Source organism: Patella vulgata, chromosome 7 (genome assembly GCF_932274485.2).
Source record: "Patella vulgata chromosome 7, xgPatVulg1.2, whole genome shotgun sequence".
Taxonomy (NCBI): domain Eukaryota; kingdom Metazoa; phylum Mollusca; class Gastropoda; family Patellidae; genus Patella; species Patella vulgata.
The window spans coordinates 12,266,167-12,288,929 of record NC_065885.2 but is presented as its reverse complement, the minus strand read 5'-3'; the positions used below and the strand labels follow the sequence as shown (position 1 = coordinate 12,288,929).

Sequence of the window (22,763 nt, the reverse complement as noted above, 5' to 3'; positions counted from 1 at the left end):
TGAAGGAGGGGGTGTGTGTGAATGGCCGAATGGTTAGCATGTGCGCGCTGTATCGTAAGATCTGTTATTGAGTCAACTAGCGTGGTTTCAATTCCCTGGTTGTACGTGACAAGGAGTAGTCTCACAGTCCAACCTTGTGGGTTTTCTCCATGTCCTATGGTTTCCTCCTATTTCTAAAGACACCTACACACAGGAGAATTATTGAAATAAAATTGAACCAATGTGTTAGTTCCAAAATAACCTAGTTTGTGTGGAGTGGACGTTAAACCCCATCTCTCTCTCTCTCTCTCTCTCTCTCTCTCTCTCTCTCTCTCTCTCTCTCTCTCTCCCCTTGAAATAATAATCTTGTTAGTTTCAAATAGCTACAAAGCATTATTACATTTCACTTGACAAGATTTTGACAAATATTAAAATGATTTTAGAAATGAATGTTTTCTAAATATGTTATTTATAAGCTCTTTAAATTTAATAAATTTTATTGTATTTTATAGGTTGAAAGTGAAATCATTGAAAGACTAGACGAATTAATAACATCGAATCTAGGTGATACTGAATATAGAGAACTGTTTAAAACTATGTAAGTACAATTATTCTCTCTTTAAAACTGTGATCATTGTTTATATTTTTCAGACTATATCCTATTTTAAATGACTCATACCACACTAAAATGTACTTGGTTTGATTATTTGATGTTCAAATAAACAAAATCTCAATGGAAGATAATCTCCCAGTTTGGATTCAATCAGATTAACAATAAGAGGCCCATCAAAATTTTTTACCCAACACTTAAAAGGTATTACATATGGCCCTGGTTTGATTATAACATGAGTTGAATTTCATTCAATTGAAAGACAGTTTGGTTTAAATGGACAATGAGGGGCCTTGTCATTCAGATGGGACTGAAAAAGACCTAAGGTCCTCAAGTGTACTGGTTAGGATACACATAAAAAACAATTGACAGCTGAAAGAGTAGACAGAAATGTTACTATCCAGGCAACAGTTCCTTTGTGGCATACTGCATGGTATATGCTGTTCTTCATTACCCAAAGTTAGGAATGGTCTTTGGCATGTACTTGAGATCATAAGGTCTGTCGTTGAGTCAAAAGATGTGGTTTGACAAGGAGTAGGGTCGCATGTCTTACCTTGTGGGTTTTCTCTGAGTCATTTGGTTTCCTCCCACTGTTAAAGACCCCTATAACTGTGAAATAAGATTGTACAGCATATTGTATGTTGGACACGGGTGGGGGGGAGCGTTGGGGGGTTTGATGACTGAATGGTTAGCGTCTGCTCGCTGCATCATAAGGTCTGTCATTGAGTCGACTGGCGTGGTTTCGAATCCCCGGTTGTACGTGACAAGGAGTACGGTTGCCTGTCCAACCTTGTGGGTTTTCTCCGGGTCCTCCAGTTTCCTCCCACTGCTAAAGACCCCTATGCGCAAGCGAATTATTGAAATAAAATTGAACCATATGTTAGTCCCGAAATGACCTAGTTTGTGTCGAGTGGACGTTAAACCCCATTTCTCTCTCTCTCTCTGTATGTTGGACACACATTTGTATTCTACTGCTTATTATATTTAGCTTCTGATAAAAAAAGGGATGATTTTTTTCCCCCGTTAACCTATAGTAATATTATCTCCAAAGATAATCTTAAACAATGTGCCATATTTATCTTAAGTGTTTGATAACTGTGATAAGTTAATCTTTATCAGTGTTAATAACAATACATTCTATAATAATAATAGTTTGTTTATGTATGTACAAGATTATCACCAGTATTATAGATAAACTGAATATTTAATTGAGGGGAGGAATTTTATGTAAATAGCTATATCTTGTTTACAACATCATTTTACACTTTATTTTGATTCAGTACAATCTGATTAAAATGCAGATCTATTTTTCGTTTCGTTTTTTTTTTTTATACTTTCTATGGCCTACACTTACATGAAGATCTGACCGGTTGTACTGGAAGGTCGTGTCAGGGGTCGTACGTGCGACTTTTGACCCTATGACGTGAGATATTGATTAATCGATCAGCATTAATTGATGCATCGCACGGCAAGAACTCACCGTAACAGACTGTTTCATTGGCTAGTCCCTCACTTCCATCACTGCCTCACATTAACCAGAATGTGGCTTATATAACAACTTTTCCAGATCCTAGTGTAGTAAAGACAAGTAAAACAAAATTTCGAACTATAAAAAAACGAAATAAAATATAGGATCTGTGTTTTAATCAAGTTGGATTCAGTAATAAAACTTTGATAAACAATTTAAAAGTGCAGTGATGATGATGATTTATGATTCCGCTCACTCCATCCATATTGCATGCTCTAAGGACATGGAAGATAACAACAATCCTGATAATAAGTAACAAACAAATGAGTTTTGAGTTTGGATTTGAACACATCTAATGTTTGAGAAATCTGTATCACCATTTGAAGCAATTTCAATCCCTTGTACACTACAATATTGTGAAAGTTGAACCTCTAAAAGGTATATCAGTCCAAATATCAAGCCATATTTACAAAGATAATATGAATTGAAAATATAACTATATTAAATCCAATTAAATTCAAGCTAAGTGATTTTTTTACAGTTGATATTTTCTTTTCTTAATTAAATGTTAAATAGTCAATTAGATTTTTGATAGTAGAAGTTTAAAACATAGTAATATGGACAGAGTTTTTGATTTTCTGACTTTTGACATACCAGTAAACTGATATGATTGTACTCTAACCAAAAGAAAATGGACATTGATTCATTGACATACATGTATAAACAAGGCCTTAAAGGTACAACAAACCCGAACTATATACTATTTTATCGCAAAGAAAAGATCTGCATGAAGAAAATCGACTGTCTTGTACGAAAAAGATGGCGTTTGAAATTTATAGACAGAGAGAGAAATGGGATTTAACGTCCACTCGACACAAACCAGGTCATTTCGGGACGAACACATTGTTAAATCTTATTTTAATAATTCGCTTGCACGCAGGGGTCTTTTAGCAGTGGGAGGAAACTTGAGGACCAGGAGAAAACCAATGAGGTTGGACAGGCGACTCTACTCCTTGAAATCGAAACCACGCCAGAAACAACGCTGGAAAACCTTGTGCAAAACAATATTGAAAAGCGAGGAATGGGGATTAACGACCACTCGACACAAACTAGGTCATTTCGGGACTAACACACGGTTCAATTTTAATTCAATAGTTCGCTTGCGCGTAGGGGTCTTTAGCAGAGGAAGGAAACCGGAGATCCTAGAGAAAACCCACGAAGTTGGACAGGCCACCCTCCTCCTTGTCATGTACAACCGGGGAATCGAAACCATGCCAGTTGACTCATTGACAGACCTTATGATACAGCATGCGCGTGCTAACCATTCAGCCACCCAAGCCTCCGAAATTTATAGAAACCAATGTAAACTTAACTGATCAATTTGAATAACTAACTATAATTAGACCAAATGTTTTTATGATAAAATTAATTTTGATTGTGTATGATGTTCTACTAAATATTAAATCTTATTTCCAATCTGATTAAAACACAGATCCTATTTCGTTTCATTTTTTTATAGTTCAAAAATTCATTTTTTTTCGTCTGTACTACACAATGATCTGGAAGAGTTGTTATATAACCTGCATTCTGGATGGTGTGAGGGATTAGCCAATGAAACCATCTGTTTCAGCGACCTCTTGGTGTGTAATGCACGGAACTGTGGGTAAATCACTAAAAATGTCAACGCTGATTGATTAATCAATGTCTAACGTCATAGGGTCAAAAGCGACTTTTTACTACAACCGGTCAGCTCTTCATGTAGGCCATCGAAAGTATAAAAAAAAAAAAAAAAAAAATAGATCTGTATTTTAATCAGATTTTCTTGTTTCTGACATTTTGGGACTTTTAAGTTAAAACCTTATCTTTGACATACAGTTGATGTGTCGTTTTAATTTAGCTGTTTGATACTCCTTGAAGTGTGTCTGTATTTACATTAAAACCTTTTAAAAATCTGACAGGATACTTCAGCCTTTATCACAAGCACCATGCCACTGTAGTGTTACTTTAAACAACATAATGACATGTTATTCTTTGCCGTGTGTGTGCTGAAATTCTAGAAGTAATGAATTAGATCGTCATCTTTTTAAAATTATTAGACCCAATTTTTATGTTTTGACAAGTATGCCTAAGGCTGTGGTGAAATCAGAAGATTGATGAGGAAAATTAGAGTAAATTGATATTATGACACACGTAATGAGTTATATGTAAAGCATATCCGTTAATGAAAATGTCACAAGTAACTTTTCATGTAAATGGAATGAAATGGGGTTTAAAGTCTTATTGTTTTGTAACAGCTGGGTTAATGAACCAGTATGCAGTGGGCTATGATTGAAATTTTGCCTTCATAGAAGAGGCACAGCCCCTATTCTCTATTTCAATCAATCTCATTAAAATACAGATCTATATTTCGTTTTGTTTTTTTATATGTTTTCGATGACCTGGCTACACTACATAAAGATCTGACCAGTTGTACTTGGAGGTTGCAACAGGGGCTTTTGACGTCAGGCATTGATAAATCGATCAGTATTGACATTTGTAGGGGTTTACCCTCAGTTCCGTGCAGAGCATGCCAAGAAATCGATCTAACAGACCGCTTCATTGGCTAATTCCTCACATCAACTAGAAAACCTGTTATATAGCAACTCTTCCAGATCCTAGTGCTGTGAAGATAAGTAAAACGAAATTTTGATCTATAAAAAAAACGAAATAGGATCTGTGTTTTAATCAGATTGTATTTCAGGAAATCTTTTACAAGCTGTCAATAGCTTACATGGTACCTCATTTTTTTCATCCGACTCTTTCCCTTGACAGGCTCCCACCCGAAAGGATTTCAATTTTTTTATATATTGTGGCAATTTCAAGATGACATTATGTCTGGTTCCTTGTCCACATATTACTATCGTACTTGTTATGATCATTTCCAAAATCTCAACATTAGATCTGAAACATTTAGACAAGGCCAATAGGCTCTGTTTACATTTTGGCATTTAATTTGCATACATAAAACCACTTGTCTCATCAAGATTACCCTGTGAATCAGGGACTCCTCCTTAAATAAAACTTATTTGTGTAAATCGGTCTAGGAATGTCAGAGTTTCATCAGGCATGTTTTTAATATGGAGACTGGTACCTCATCAAGATTACCCCGTGAATCTCGTACGCCTCCTTTAATAAAACGGGGCAGTTGGATGGCTGAATGGTTAGCGTGCGCGCGCTGTATCATACAGTCCGTCATTGAGTCGACTGGCGTGGTTTTGAATCCCCAGTTGTATGTGACAAAGAGTAGGGTCGCCTGTCCAACCCGGTGGGTTTTATCCGGGTCCTCCAGTTTCCTCCTACTGCTAAAGACCCCTATGCGCAAGCGAATTATTGAAATAAAATTAAACCATATATTAGTCCCGAAATGACTTAGTCTGTGTCGAGTGGACGTTAAACCCCATTTCTCTCTCTCTCTCTCTCTTTAATAAAACTTATTGGTGTAAATCAGTGTAGGACTGTCAGAGTGTCATCGGGCATGTTTTTATTATGGAGACCAGTACCTGTAGACACATAATGTCAAATACCTTAAGGTAATTTAATGTTAATTTGCGGTGTTCATTTTTGTAATTATTATGATTGATATATGTATGTATGACGTTTATTTCATTAACAGTACATGTCAACATGGACATAAACCGAAGTATATAATTATTTGATGACGAATCATAGAATAAAAATACTGGTCATGATAAAGCCTTAAATAAGTCACCTGTCACAGACATTATCAGGCACAAATTCAGGCATTGTTGGGCACCTGACATTTAAAGTTTAAGGTCATGAGGCAGACAATCGCAACAAATTCTAACGATTTCTAATAATTACTTAATGGGTCGTTACTCGTAATCAGATTGTGTTGTAAATGCATTCATAACTGCCAAAAGAAAAAATATGCGACAAACCTTGTTGACTGCCAGGACAACTTAGCTGCTGTGGGCTTTGTTTTGTTGTCTGGCATCCTATCTTTGTCTTGCATGTTGTAGATACGTGTATATATTTATATTGAAACAATAGAATGCTATGTGATGCAGGTGGGATCAGGTATTCAGTATGTATGTATACATAAATATATATAGGTAAATGATAGCAGCTGATTTATCACCTGTTGATACTATACATACACCCCACCTTGCAGGTATATAAACTGACATTCTGTGCCGTGGGACTAAAATGGAATGTCAGAACTTCCGGAGTGCTGGAATTTCTTAAAATTTTCTTAGGTAAAAATAGTACAGTAGACCAATACACTTCCTTATTTTAAAAACAAGCAAAAACAGGTCATTTCATTTACAAAATTTTGAGTGCTTTTCTTCCTTGCTCTCAAGGTTCCTGGTTCGATCCTGATCTTTCCTGGAAAAGTTCCTCAGATGAACAGTAGGTGGAAGATTTTGCTTATAGGACACTGCCTGCTTATGCCCAATTTCATTAGCCCGGTTTGTGCAGAAAAGTAGGACATCAAACCCCATTTAATCTTAATTGATTATGGAGCAATAAAATACAAGTAGTTTATTTTAGGCATTATACACAACAGAGACATGCTACTGGGCATATTCCTTAAAGATACATTATGGGAGATTCGATAAAGAGTTGGCAGTTCTCACAATAATAGTTAAAAACTAGATAATATGAAGGGAATTTGCTGAAAACTTCATTCAAATTGATCCACTATGAACCGAGAACTAAACGATTGACATTTCCGCCTAGCCTCGATCATCATTACCAAAGTCAGTACGATAAACAGCATAGTCTCAATTATCCATTTAATCGTTAAATCTTGAAGGAAAATTATGCAGTAAATCGGCTCATAATCCACCAAAGATCGCAGGCTAGCGATGCCATCTAGAGTTGATTATGGTCTGGATAAGTTAATTAATGTCTAATTAATAAATTAGATATCATTTCAGGCCTAAAGAAAGACCTGCAATAGACAGATTTAGCTCTTGCAATGGCATTAGAAATCAAGCCTTCTCTGGATCAGGGCTGATCAAACGAAACACTTCGAGCAGAATTGCTAACCGTTATTTGCAAATTTATTTGATTATCTTAATTATATATAAAGGGTGGGAATAAAATAGTTTGATACAGGTAATATCAGTAATTGATAAGATTTATTACCACCTATATAAGTAGAACAGGTGCTATGTTCACACCTGGTATATAGTATATATCTATAGGTATAATATAAGTAATAACTTCTGACATCTACAGTATTTATATCATCATTATAATATATCTCACATCTCTCATCACACTTTATGACTAACATGTGCAAAACATTTTTGATTCTTTGATAACTCCAGGAATTTTGGTTATTTTAGGAATTCTCTGGAAATAGAAATCAGTATATATCTGGATTATTTTATACCTGTTGATTTTCTGTTGGATTTTATGAATTGATGGTTTTAACTTTGTTACAGTTCACAATAATTTACCTGTAGACACAATTATAAATACAATTTGGATACCTGGATCCGCAACAACCTGACCAATATAATTGGGAAATCATGTTTGTACTGTCTCCTTTTACCGAAAAACATCCATAATATATATATATAATTGAAGGAACTAAAATGAAATGGGGTTTAACGTCCTACCGTTCTGCTCCGAACTGGGGTAATGAAGACAGTGTGCTATGAGGGAAATTTTGCCCGGACAGCGGCACTACGGCCTACATTTATATCGAATTCCATCTGTAAAGAGATCTTTTATGTGCACGCCAATGTGTACACAGGACCTTGGTTTTTTCGTCCCATCCAAATGACTACACAACTGACCTTCTCAGGCCCTCCATCCTGCATCACTGACAAGGGGGAATCGAACCATGCTGGAAAATCTTGATGAGCTTTCTCGGCCAATGCAAGGATCGAACACCCGACCTCCAGGCTAGCGAGCCAGCATCTTACCCACTTAGCCACCATGACCCCTCGGAACTATATGTAATACACCCACAGTTGATTATAACATTCTGTTATCTACGTGTAACTAAATATCCTAAATGATCAAATTAGACTAATGAAACAAGTCCACAAAAATCTTAAGTTAAAAGAAAAAGCTGAAAATAGCCCAGATTTAGAACATAAACACAAGTTAATGTGATAGACAAAGTTCTAAATGAATTGTTTATAAAGTAAAGACTTCCCATTTCCTCTCTGATATTCTAAGTTAGTGCTTCTAACAGATAATGGTTTTGTTTTTCTCACTTTCATGTTGATTATTTAAGACGATGTTTATTCTCTAAATAAGCTCATTGAATTGCCATACTATCATCATGGTACCATTCCATGTGGGTGGGACTCACTGTTTTAAAACTTGAACAGCAAACAATAACAATTCTGACCTGATAAATATATTGTGGTCAATTTAATTAAATCGTAAAACTCAAATATTGTGAAATGTATTGACTCTCAGAAGAACACAAAACTTGCTTTTAATGTACTAAAGAATTTTTTTTTAATTCGTTTTCTTTTTAATTGAAACATAAATATTATTCTAAGCAGAGAACACAGATCAACAAACACAAATCGACAAAAACAATATCTTGCGACCACTACCTGTAGGTTCTTCTGTCAAACAAAACCAAATAACAATTCAACTAACTTTGTAAGATTTAGGAAGATTTGACTCTTAAGTCTGAATTCTGTTCATGGTTGACATCAGTTTAATTTGTAGTTAGTTTGAAAGTAAAAACAAATGAATTACTATTTAGTCTACCAGTAATGTGTTAGAATTGTCTTCCAGTGCCTTTATAAGCAATATACATGTAAGCAATATAAACAACCAGTAATATTTATGAATCAGTTGACTATTTGGGTGGTTTGTCCAGAAAGAGAGAGATAGAGACAAAACTTATTAGTCATTTCAGAACTAACATATGGTTCAATTTTATTTCAATAATTCGCTTGCGTATAGGGTTTTTTAGCTGTTGGAGGACCCAGAGAAAACCCACAAGGTGGGACAGGCGTCCCTACTCTTTGTCATGTACAAGCGAGGAATCGAAACCATGTCACCCAAATGACAGATCTTATGATCTAATGCATTAAGCCACTCGGCCACCCAAACCCCCTCGTCTTTTCAGACAAGCCAGATAATCTGGTTGATCAGTAGAGAACATCTTCAGCTGTTGACCAATCTGGAAAGTCAATCTATCTAATGTTTCAATTTCAAGTACCGATGTAGTAGTACATTTAATTTAAACTGAGAAACTTGAGTTCACACAAGACATTGTCAAGGTTCAAGAAATTTCAACTTTAGTTTCACATGAACAAGGACAAGATGGTTTCTGTCCCAGAGAAAGATTAAAGATGTGATATACCAAATAGATAAATAGATATTACACTAGCATCTTCGTCAAAAGAAAAGATCCTAAATTTTCCCATCAATTTCTTTGTTCTTTTCTTAAGATAACTTTGATATGTATCAAGTTGTTGAAAATTTGTACATATTAAAAAAAAATAGTAACCATGTTGGTCTACTTTTTTTTATTTTGTTTTATTGTGTCATCCTCTGAATTGTTCTTGTTCTGCTCTGTTTGGTTGAGTTATCTTGCTCTATTTGGTTGAATTGTTTTGGTTTGTTTAGTTGAATTGTTTGTGCTTTGTTTGGTGTTATGGTTATTGCTCTTTTTGTTTGAATTGTTATTGTTACATTTAGTTGAATTTTTGTCATGGCTCTGTTTGGTTGAATTGGTGTTGCTCTGTTCGTTGGTTGAATTTGTATTGCTCCATTTGGTTGAATTGTTGTCATGGCTGTTTGGTTGAATTGATGTTGCTCTGTTTGGTTGAATTGTTATTCCTCTATTGGGTTGATTTATTCTTCCCCCAGTTTGGTTTAATATGTTATTGCTCTAGAGCCTTTTTCTCAAAAATTAAACTAGAATATTTTAAGGATTACGGATTTTCATTGGTTGAGAGTCAAAATATTTTAGGCATGAGTTTCATCAAATTATTACTTCTGTAATTATGATTTTGTTTTTATCAAAAAGACATAAATAATGGTGATTTTATATTCATTGGTTATCTCTCTCTCCCCCCCCCCCCCCTCTCCTCCACACATCTTTCTCCCCATCCTCCATATATGTTAATAATATGCTTCTTTATTATTAGACATAATAATGAGGCATTCCTGTGCTCTATATTTAAGTAGGATGAGTAGACTATGAGTAGACTAGTAAAGTAGACATGTATGTTAGTGTAATTAAAGTAATAAAATGTGTTAATGGATTGGTCCTATCTTCTACTTATCAGCACATATTGTAGGGGTCATTTCCATCATTTGTTAGGTCATTTATTCACACATGCTGGGCAGGAATTAGAGATGGGAGACTGCCTAATTAACCTTGTTCACAACACATCCAGTAGATCTTATTTCATTGACTGCTGTACCAAAACAGAAGTTAGTCAGAAGTCAAACAACTATTGGATTGGGATTTTCGAATTTCTTCTTGCTAATTTCTAATTAAAGAAAAAAAAAATTTGAATTTTTTTTTTCTTCTAATTTCCAAATTTCTTTGTTCCATATTTCTTTTTTTTTTCTTCTAATTTACAAATTTCTAGAATATTTGTTATTGTTTTCTGATTTGAAATCTCCAGAATGGCCGCAACACTTCTTTTATATATATTATGATTGTCCGTTCAAATTTCTTGTATAAGAAACCCATTTACACTATGAAAAGGAAATGATACTCTGTTAAAATTTTATTAGTATACGACAAGTTGAACCAAAGAGAGGAGGTGCCTGGCTAAGATCAAGTACGGGTGGGCTAAAAAATATTTGTAGTGTAACACATGCATATGGCTTCAGTAGTAGTGACTGTAGCCAGATTTCTTCCATGATCTTGGCCTAAACCAGCTTAAACTAACATTTCTGTGAAGAGTTTCACATATAATCAGGCCCAAAAAGTTCTAACACTGGGTACAACTTCTTTATATTATCAAAAATGGTTGGGACAAATCCAGACCTGCTATAGCATGATTTTTCTTGGCCAAGAATAAATGGGGTTTAAATAAACTATGTGCACATAATTTGATTTAAAAATTATAAATGTTACTTATATTTTGAATAATGTAATAATTAATAAATTAAAAGGGGAAATTTTGTGTTTCTACTGACTTATAATGCTACTCAGTCCTTTCATGGAACCCCCATGAAACAATGAAACAAAGAAACAAAAAAATCAAATCAAATTGATTTATTGTAGCTTGACTGTTTGAGTTCTGATAAGTCAAGATAGCTAAAACCTGTCTTAAAGATTTGATATTTTAACAGATAAATTATACATTTAGAAAACCAGAAGAGAAGATTGATCGTTGGTTATGTCTAGTATTATGTAAAACAACACCGCTTTCAATAAATCTCCTATTGTAAAAGATGAAAAAAGATCATCACTTGAAAAGAAATAATGAAGTTTCAATTTACTAAAGAATTTGTCTGACTCCAGAGTACAGTGTAAAAAAAAAGAGATAAAAAGTCTATCAGTGGCTCCAGGATCTTCCAGAAGGATTTGAAAGATTTTTTTTTTTTTTTAATTTAGTGGGGTATGTATTTATTTGAACAAAATTTAAGTTTTAAAATAAAGATCATGAGAAATGGATATTTTTAAATCGAGAAATCGATCACATTGATTATTGCCATGAAAGTAAGTTGTGTGAATTATGGGATAGTTAGTCGAAATGGTTTTGGCCTTTGTAGATATATCAAATCACTGACTAGTTCTACAGGGGGTTGGTTATGATCATTTATTAATTACAGTTTCACCCAGACAATATGACAAGATCTCAGTAGGTGTACTACTCATATATCATTTAAACACCCACAAATACTCATTTTATGCCTTATTGAAACAGACATGAAAATCTCATCACTGGCTTTCATTTTCTTTGATAATTTATTCCTGATTTTAAATCATTTGAAACTTTTGAACGCAATTTAATAAAACATAAAGCGTTGGTGGGCAATGCTGTAGATAGTTTCAGCTTAATAAATGGACATAAATGACACATATAATAATGTAATATGAATGTGTATAAACTGATTTACATTCAATAGTTTCTGTTTTTACTCTAATTTCTAATCAGTTATGTTCAGTGTAATATGCGAAGCGTCAAAATTGAATGGCAGTCTTTGGCGTCTGGTTATTCCAGTCTACACTGATAGTATTCTCCTGTGGGAGAGAAACTTCATTACAAATGGCACTCGAAAGCATTCTGGCACATGATTTGTTTCCAATTTTAAAATTTTCATGTCTTAAAGATACTTTCCCACAAAAGTATTTATCGGGTAGTTATTTCCAGTAAAAGTATGGCAATTTCGGTATATATGGAAAGTATAGATTAGATTCCTTGAAAAACACTGGGTTCCTTGAAAAACATCCATGGACCGTGCACAAGACAAAAAAAAAGAGGGTGTCACTAATTGGCAGATTTTTTATAGCTTGGCGTATTTCCTCGCAAATACAATGTTTTGAGAAGGATTTGAAGCAAAATTTTGATAGATTAATTAGTTTGAATATGATTTTAGTCCAAATATATCATCAAATCACCCAGTTTGTACGCAAGAAGGTATCTTTAAAAATCGGATATCAGAATCCCAACTTTTCACTGTAAGATAACAACATAAATGTTGATTTAAATTGACCAATAAGTCGTGTTTGCAATGTCGAAGACTGTGGATGATATTGAGTTAGAGACTTGCTTCCTTTAAAGTTATTTTATTTACTGTTTGAGCCATGTCATTTGGAAATTGACAGTACAAGATTTAGTTTTAACCAGGACTCTTGTTTCACTCATAAATGTATGTATTAACACTTAACAATTGGTATAATTCTGAAAACTGTCAGATTCTTTGATAAACAAATAGACTGCTAATCCTGCTAATGCTAATCCTGCTTATCCTAGGTACCGTAAGCATAATGTGTCAAAAACTGAATACTCTGGTCATGACTTATAATGTCACATATATTTTAATTTTAAAATGAGGTAGCAAAAATGCTCTTTAAATTCCTGTATTTAAAGCGATGTTATCTCTTTGAGAAAATGACTAAAAAAAGTTAAATTTGCTGTGAAATATATTAATTTCAAAGAGTTTTTACTGTGAGAAGATTGGAAGTAAATGAGAACCTGAAGCTAAATTTGAATTAATCAACTCGGACGAGTATATTTTTAGTGCCATCCTCCATTTTGATACTATCCAAAGAACTATGTTGTATCGTTGTAGTTTCCAATGGCCCTGCCTATTATCTCGATCACTCGACAGTAAATATTTTCAGATAAATTTTGGCAATATAATATGAAATGTTATTACAGCTAATTGCATACTCTCTAAAAATGAACTGTGATGAGATGATTTCATTCAAATTCTCTATCAATCTTGAAAAATTATATTCTCTTGTGTTTTATATTGGTCAGACTGTCTGACAATCTATCTAAAAACTTTTTTATTAGAAATATACAAATTTCTACAAATTATTGACAAATATGGAAAAAACAAGAACTACAAACCATAAAGAATTCTCAGATCGCAGAATGAATATCTTTTAACTGTACCTACTTATAAACATAAATCATTTGGACATAGCTTTCTCCTACATAGTACCAACTCTCTTCCTTTAGGAATTAAGAATTCCAAGAGCTTGGAATCTTTCAAGTCACAATTAAAGACGTATCTATTTACTTTATCATACTAACTTCTTCCATTATATGTATATGTGAAAAACTGACAATTGTGCCATGAGCATACACAAATGGAATGTGCGCATTATAAATACGCATTATTATTATTATTATTATTATTATTTTATTATTATTATTATTAAATGATAAATCTGTACTAAACATAGAAATATATACCAGTAGTCTTTCTGTATTTGTATCTATAGATAATCTTTCAAGGTATTTTTTATTAGGAAAAATCAAAATTTCTAAAATAAAAAAAAGACATTCTGTTGATTAATGAAAGAGAAAAATCTGTATTTAGCATAAGTAGAATTAGTCTCATTGTATTTTACTATTCGGTTCATATACCAACCAACAGGAAATCGGACTGTTCACTCCATTTAAACACACCACATTATAATGAGTGTATAAAAGGCTCTCTTGAAGCCACCAGACTTTTAAACACAGTATGAAGCTGGTATAGTTCACTAGTATTAACTATAGCCCACCACTATTCCCAGGCAATATCTAACACATGTTGTCATATGAACACTGTAAAGCATGGATACTTTTCAAACAGTTTTTATCTAGTGAGATTATTTTTTTCGTTCACTACAGGATTTCTTTTAATGACTTTTCTTCCTATAATGAAAAGCTAACTCTCGAGGCAAAGGATGTTTTCCGAAAAATGTGTGTTTGAAGTGATTCATATTTTGTGACTTAAGAAGGAAAAAATATGAAAGATAAACATTAAAAATAACTTTTATTTCAAAGTGATCAACTTTGTATAGCCTACAGGAAAACTTTTGCTTGTTTCATGACTCAAAAAGGATGTGTATCAACTTTGGAATAAGAAATCTTACATAGATGTCATTTTATACCATTTGTTAGATTTCCAAAATCCTTATCTATTTAAGAGATCTTTGTAATAATCTTGAACCAAAGATTATCAGAATCACTTCCAGAGATAACACAGAGTTTGTTTTGATTACTGTGGATTAAGGAAGGATTAAAGGATTATTTAAGAGGGAAAGTTATATGTTATTTTGGTTTTCGATGTGATTGTTTGATGAGAGATCCACTAAGATGGTTTGGTGGTTAAAAAAATCTTCTTCCCCATCTTACGGTAATTGGAGTAGTGATAGTAGTATAGACGAAGACAAGTAGGTTGATTACTAAATTCTCTTCTGTTATTTTTGTAAATATTGGTAGGGATGTTCGAGAAACCGTGACAGTTTTGAATTGGGCAGAAATGCCATTGTTCAGAAATTCGTTTTAGTAGCATTTAGTAATTGAACTTAAACTGCATAGGACATGATTCTATGGAAAACTGTTTCACACAACCATGGTCGGTTTTTGTTTTTCTATTTTGCTTCCTTAAAGTTTCCTGACAAAATCATGCAGAACTGATTTTATTGAATATCAGTAAAAGTAAAACGTAGCGTAAATGATACACGTATTTAGTATGTTTTTTGTAAAATTCAAGTTTCTGTGTTTTGTCCTCTGGTTACCCCAGATATACGCCAAAATGACGATAGAGACCATGTATTTTTCACAAATTTTAAAGGCTGGGGGGAGAGAGTCCACACGACCCTCCGCACCCCCTCTCCTAAAAGATACATTGTTTCATGAATCTGATAAACCCCCTCCTGCAAAAATTTCTGGATCCGCCCCTGCTCTGTGCCTAAAGGGGGTCACCGTGGTTAAGTGGGTAAGACGCTGCCTCGCTAGCCTGGAGGTCGGGTGTTCGATCCCTGCATTGCCCGAGAAAGTTCATCCAGATTTTCCGGTGTGGTTCCCCCTTGTCAGTGATGCAATATGGATGGCCTGACAAGGACAGCTGTCTAGTCTTTCAGATGGGACAAAAAGGTCTCCTTGTACACATTGGCATGCACTTAAAAGAACATTCTGGTGAAAAGACAAAAACTTCATATATAAGAGCTAAATCTGCCTACTGCAGATCTTTTTTTTTTCTCCAAATCTTATATAAATTATATGGCCGAGATTTAAATGGATTTAATGTTAATAAGATAATAAACGACTAGCACTACATATTTAAACAGTCATAACTTCGCCCAGAATGAAATTTTCAATACATGTATATTAATCTTTCATCATATATTTTTGAACTATTATAGCAAGAGTGGCCATAATGCATTTTTAAAGAAGGGGTTGAATGGGTGAAAACACAATTTTAACCATTATATTACACTCTATAGACCAAATACAACTGACAAACAAAATCCAAACTCGTCAAATTTGTTCTTCTTCAAACAGATGCATTGTTGATTTTATTTCCTTGTCAAATGCCAAAGGTAAAATATAAAAAAAACACCTATGTTATGCAGATGAGTCTCTATTTTACTGTAGTATGTAACAGCACTTAGTCTGAAAGTTTGAACTTAAGTCAATGGCTCGGTCTGATCAAACTTCAGACAACCAGAAAAATCCATTAAAACAAATACACACACACTACAGTTGATAGTAAATTATAAAAAATCAATTTACTGAACATATCTATGCGTTTGTTGTAAGGTTGTGCTTGCAATTCAGACATTATGCAGTGATGTGGTTACTTTTTTTGTTAAATAGGTTTTTTTTCGACATTTATGTTTATTTTATTGTAAAATGTTACAAAAACTGACAAACCATAATAAGTAAGTTATTCTCTCTTAGTATTTATTCATTTTTGATGTGGTTACTTGTTTAGCGTAATAGTTTTTTTTTTTTTTTCCCCAACATGGGGGGGGGGGGAGTTGGATGGCTGAATGGTTAGCACGTGCGTGCTGTATCATAAGGTCTGTCATTGAGTCAACTAGCGTGGTTTCGAATCCCCTGTTGTACTTGACAAGGAGAAGGGTCGCCTGTCCAACTTCGTGGGTTTTCTCCGGGTCCTCCGGTTTCCTCCCACTGCTAAAGACCCCTACGCGCAAGTGAATCATGGAAATAAAATTGAACCATATGTTAGTCCCGAAATGACCTAGTTTGTGTCGAGTGGACGTTAAACCCCATTTCTCGCTCTCTCTCTTTTTCCCAACATTTATGTTTATTTTATTGTAAAATGTAACAAAAACTGACAGACCATAAAAAGTTCCTGTTTAAGAAATATGTTTGAAATGAATGTAGGAATGTATTGCTGGATACCTGAAGGAACTATACTGTATGATGTCTGACAGTCTGGATTTTATAGATCCAGATTTGTTTATACCTCTGTTACATATGTTCTTCTTTCATTGAGATCTATTTAAAACCCACAATTTTACTTTTACTCTACTTGATAAATGAATTGACCTCGGTCGAGTTTTTAAACGAAAATGGACCTAGGGCTCGAAAGATGAATGTTAAATAGGTTTTAGTCAAAGAAATCTAATATCAGAAAGATTCAAGGAAATATTCTTCGAATTATTGAAAAGAGCACAAAAGTTTCTCCATCATCAAATATTTGACCATCTATCTGATTCACCTCATTAGGTAAATAACTCCCCTGAAGCAATACAAATTGACATTTTTCCAGAAAATACCCGCTTTACGTCAAATTCTATTGATTATTAACTCCAATCTTTTAGTAATGATGAAAAATTACGAGATTAAACATTCTTAAAACATGTCTCTTTGTAAAGGTTTCCCCGAATTTTCTGACGAAATGGCCAAACTTCCAGGAACATTGAAAGAAAGTACTCTGGAAGCTCTTCAAAGAGAATTGGACTCTGTGGAAATCAAAATAAAATATTTTAGCAATATAAATTAGGAGTTCTTCTGTTTTCTTTTTGTAAAAATTGATCACGAGGAAAAAATGTATTTTAAGATTTTAATTTGTGAGGTGCAATATTATAAATTTAGTTTTTTGCCTTTAATGATAGAATACTGTGCAATACTATACTTAGATCATTTTGGGAGTAAGTTGTAGTATTTATTTTGCTATGGTCACATATACATTGCTAGGATGGAGAAGTTTGCTTGGACTGCAGATTTTATGCCAACTCTTTATCAAATTCCATCTGGCAAGGATTCTTTTAAATGCACTCCAGTGTGTATGCAGGAGACTGGTGTTTTTTGTCCCATTAGAATAACTACACAACACTTTCCCTGTCAGTACTACAGACTCTACCCCTTGACAATTGGGGTGGTTCAGTGGGTAAGACTTGGCTCGCTACCTTGGAGGTTTCCATGCATTGGCCGAGAAAGTTCATCGGGATTTTCCGGCAGGGTTCCTTCTTGTCATTGGTGCAGGACTAAGGGCCTAGTAAGGGACAACATTTGGTTGTTCTGATAGGATGAGAAACCAATGTCCTGTGTACACATTGGTGTGTATGTTAAAGATCCCTTGGCAGTTGGAATTCGATATAATAGTAGGCTGTAGCGCCGTTGTCAGGGCAAAATAGCCCTCATAGCACACTGTGTGGCGTATGCCGGTCTTTATTAGCCCAGCTAGAGCAGAACAGTAGGACAATAAACCCCATTTCATTTCATTTCGGGTTTGAGAAATCCTAAAGTTATTTCTTGGCCCATGCTGGCATTCAAATCAGGAACATTCTAGTGGAGTCTAGTGTCAGGGTGACCATGACTGTTCATAAAATGCTTTTTAAATTATTATCATATTAATGACATTGTATTCTCAAAATTTATTTTGAAAAATTCTTCAAATTGTACAAGAATCTTTGGCCTGTATGGTATGTAAATGTTGTTAATGCAACATGTATTTGAGCAGTGGTAGATTTGCATGAGTGTCTTTCAAGGTGATTTGTATCTTTTTATTGGTTCCACTCAACTGGAGGGTTTTGAGACTTTGCAGGGACTTAATGGCATTGTTCTTTGGATGGGTGATTTGTAAATTTTGATACATTTGACCTTGTGGCCTCCAGTAGATGAAGTATTAATGAAGTTTGAGTCCATTAGTTAAGGTAACTTGGGTGCATCTCAACATTTGATAGGCATGGTGTTTGTCCGACTGTCAACACTTATCAATGTTTATATTTATAATTAGTATCAAATTAACAGGTCACACCCCCTCTGTCTTTAAACTGTTTACATTTTTCTAAGTAAAGTTATCACCTATCTGTCAGTTCATGTCATTGACACTTACATAGTTAGATAAAGTTGTTTATCTTATGTAATTTGGCTGCTGTGTTTAAGTTTTTGGCTGGTGAAGATGAGACCAGACAACCCACAGTGTAGCACAAACTGTGCTTATCGTTTAATTTGGCTACTGTGTTTAGGTTTTTGGCTGGGAACAATGAGACCAAGCAACCCACAGCGTAGCACAAACGTTGTGCTTTTCTTTTGACATAAAAAAGGAAGATGAAAATAGAATTAAAAAAAAACATTTTTAATGTTTATGGGGTGTTTTGTTGAAGAACATGAATGTTGTTTGCACTCTTCTGTCCATCGGTGGGGGGGGGGGGGTGTGTATGGTTGAATGATTAGCGTGTGCGCTTTGCATCATAAGGTCTGTCACTGAGTCAACTGGCGTGGTTTTGGTTGTACGTGACTAAGAGCAACCTCATGGGTTTTCTCCAGGTTCTCCGATTTCCTCCCACTGCTAAAGACCCCTATGTACAAACAAATTATTGAAATAAAATTGAACCATATAGTTTGTGTCCAGTTGAGTTAATCTCTCCCTCTCTCTCTCTCTCTCTCTCTCTCTCTCTCCCTTCTGTCCATCAATTTGTGTGTCGGTCATTTACCATTCTTTGTCAGTGCTCTAACTGCAAAATATAGGTTTTCGTAAATGAACCAATTCCTTTAACACAAAACAAACACTTACATGAGAAACTACTACATTTTGCTGTCAGGCAAATGCTTTTCCCACCCAGCAACTTTTTGTGTTATTTATAGAAATTTAGGAAATAAATCTGGAAATAAGTGTCTCGATTTATGTATTCAACCTATGATGTTACATTCAGAAAGCTTCAATGTAATGTTTTCTTACTTAGGGAAAGTTTTGTATTACTACTTTTCATCACAATTTTGTTTTCCTTATCAAATTTTTTCAATCCATATCATATGGTATACCTTTGTCATTTAGAGAACTGTTTAAAATTGTATTAATAGTAGTGTGATTAACAAGTATTCCTACACAAACCACAAATATTTCAACACATCTCAACTATATTAACCACAAACATTATTCAATATGATACCATTACACATGTTGGTGGTCTTTGTTAAGGTGTTAAGTGCTTAATGGGAGATCTTTTTCACAATTTCTTTAAAACCTGACAAAAGTCAGCTTGAATGTTTGATATTTTGTAGTGATTGTGTGAAAGCCACTGATTGTGGTTTGAGTTTTTTTGGATGTGGTCTTGTATCTCACTTCTTAATCCCAGCTAAAATTGTTTATTTAACTTTTGATTAAATGGGCATTAGGTAAGATTAGATAAAGAGCTGATAGTTCTCACTATAATAGTTAAATAGATGATGAAAACAGAATATGCTGAAAATTTCACATTGCTTCACAGAGATATTAGCGATCCAATTTTAGACTAACCTTGATCATCATTACTAACGTTGGTACAATAATAAACAGTCTTGATTATCTTTCTGGTCCAGTTAATTTACTGGACAACTTTCTCACCTCTGTCCACAAAAGAGAGACACAAGTCCCCACCCACTTCCGATTTCTGAGACATTTAGATCCAAATCTTCACTGTCCTATATTTAAAGTATTTGGTTTGGTACTAAGTCATACCTATATCATATTAATCCCCTCGGAAGCCATCTTATATTACACTGTCTTACATATTAAAAAAACACACTACAGAACATCATGGAATCGATGACAAATCTAAACTTAGGCGAGACGTTAAATGGCTGAATGGTTAGCGTGTGCGTGCTATACCATATGGTCCGTCATTGAGTCAACTGGCGTGCTTTTGATTCCCCAGTGGGTCACCTGTCCTACCTCGTGGGTTTTCTCCGATTTCCTGCCACTGATAAAGACCCCTATGCACAAGCGAATTATTGAATTAAAATTGAACCATATGTTAGTCCCGAAATGACCTAGTTTGTGTGGAGTTAAGGTTAAAATCTCTCTCTCTCTCTCTCTCTCTCTCTCTCTGTCTCTCAACCTCTCTCAACTTAGGCATCTTTTTTTTCATTATTTGTTTATCTCTCTATCTCATCTTTATCTATATATGATTAAAGGATGTTCATCATTAATACACAATTATATAATGATCTACCCTCATTAAGTTTCTTTACAAGTTGAGAGCATTTTATGTCAGTTTACTTATTGGTAAATAATCTTAAAGACATGTTATCCATAATGGCTTCCATATGATGAAAATCAGTTCTATTTATAATGCTGGTTACTTTTTATTACCTCTCTCTTGAGGATGGACTTCAGTTGTAAAATTTTAATTCCTTCCGTTCTAGTCAGTATTTTTTTGCAGACTTGTAAAATATTTGTGTTCCACAAAGAATATTCCTAGATATGTTCATGTACATGTATGATATTAATTTGCTTTTAATACAAGATTTTATCCGAACAAAAAGTTCAATCTTAAATTTGGTTGTGTTCCAAGTGTTTCGACTGACAACAGAAGCTTATTAGGGCTTGAGTGTTGCAACCGGCAACATTTCTGAATTATTAGTGCTCAGCGGAAATAGTCCTGCATGTTTCATCACTGACAAGGGGAAACTAGACTCTGGAAAATCATGATGAATTTTCTCGCCCAACATTTCTCCCACCCCCGGATCTTCTGGTTAGTGAGCAAGTACCTGATTGTTATAAAAAATATACCAGAAGATACCATGAAAGTTTCTGTTTTTTTATGGTTCATTTGCAAAATTAGTTACTTTATATGTTTCGTCAGGCTTTCAGACTGTCTTTTTATCTCCAAAAATAATTTCAAACTGACGTCGTTAGACAAGGCTAACATACAAGTACGGACATCCTAATTTCCATTATCAGACTATAATGATCTATTAATAATATTCTCGAGCACAATTTCAAATAATTTGAGCAATTTGGTCTATTCATTGAGTATGACAGCAGATGTAGCCTAAGTTACCCGCGGAGGGCTTCATGTGACCGTCTATAATCAAAAGAAATTCATATTTAAGTACGGGACCAACCACAATGCTGCTAATTTTAAGCAGACATTAAGTTTGGTTTATTTATATCCGCGATAGTTTTACTAGTTTGTTTATCAGTAAGGGATATCCTGTCTGGTCAAGTCAATGGACTATACTATGATATCCCAAGACCCCCTACTAACCTGAAGGATGTTATTGTTTTCATTGTTTTAACACCACGTCCTCCGAACCCGTAGAAAAATATGACATATTACTAATGGAAACTTCATGCTGTATAATAATATTATAATATAGCCATGCGACGTGATCGAGTAGACTCCCATTTAGATCTGCTGGTGTGGTAATAATCATTTCTGGAAATAAGGCACCTGTCACAGACATTAAGGCTTTGTCTAGTACAACCCATCTGGTGTGGCATTGTAGTTGAGCAACAAGGAACGGGACTACTCTTTATTAAAATGTTTCGGGTTTGAATTCTGGCATTGGCAGAGAAAACATTCTGGATTCTTGAAGCCAGACTGATATGGAAAGTGTGTCTAATTGTTTGGATTGGACAAAAAGTAAAGACTCACCCGTGCAAATAAAATGACCCTTGTTAATTGTAATTCTAAGAAGAGTGAACTGAAGTGCCACTGTCCAGGCAAAATTCTCCCACCAAGCATTGCACATATGACCATAGAAATAAAAATTAACATCAAAATGACAAAAATGACCCTTGATAATTGTAATTCTAAGAAGAGTGAACTGAAGTGCCACTGTCCAGGCAAAATTCTTCCACCAAGCATTGCCCATATGACCATAGAAATAAAAATTAACATCAAAATGACCACAGTATTGCATTAACGAAAAATTAAACCCAAGTCCACCCATTCTCCTGTATGCGGAAAAGGTACTTCGTTTAGTTAGCGTTACCGAAAAATTAAACCCCAGTCCATTCATTATTTCCTGTATGTGGAAAAGGTACTTTGAAAATGACACCTCATCT

General features: G+C 34.4%; 1 protein-coding gene across 1 annotated transcript in view; it reads left to right on the top strand.

The window, feature by feature from the left end:
• LOC126828080 (dedicator of cytokinesis protein 3) overlaps positions 1-22,763 on the top strand; it is a 102,866-nt gene that overhangs the window by 52,825 nt on the left and 27,278 nt on the right. The window contains exon 36 of the mRNA XM_050557657.2: positions 492-577. Coding sequence (XP_050413614.2) covers positions 492-577 — 86 coding nt within the window. The remainder of the gene's footprint in view (positions 1-491; positions 578-22,763) is intronic.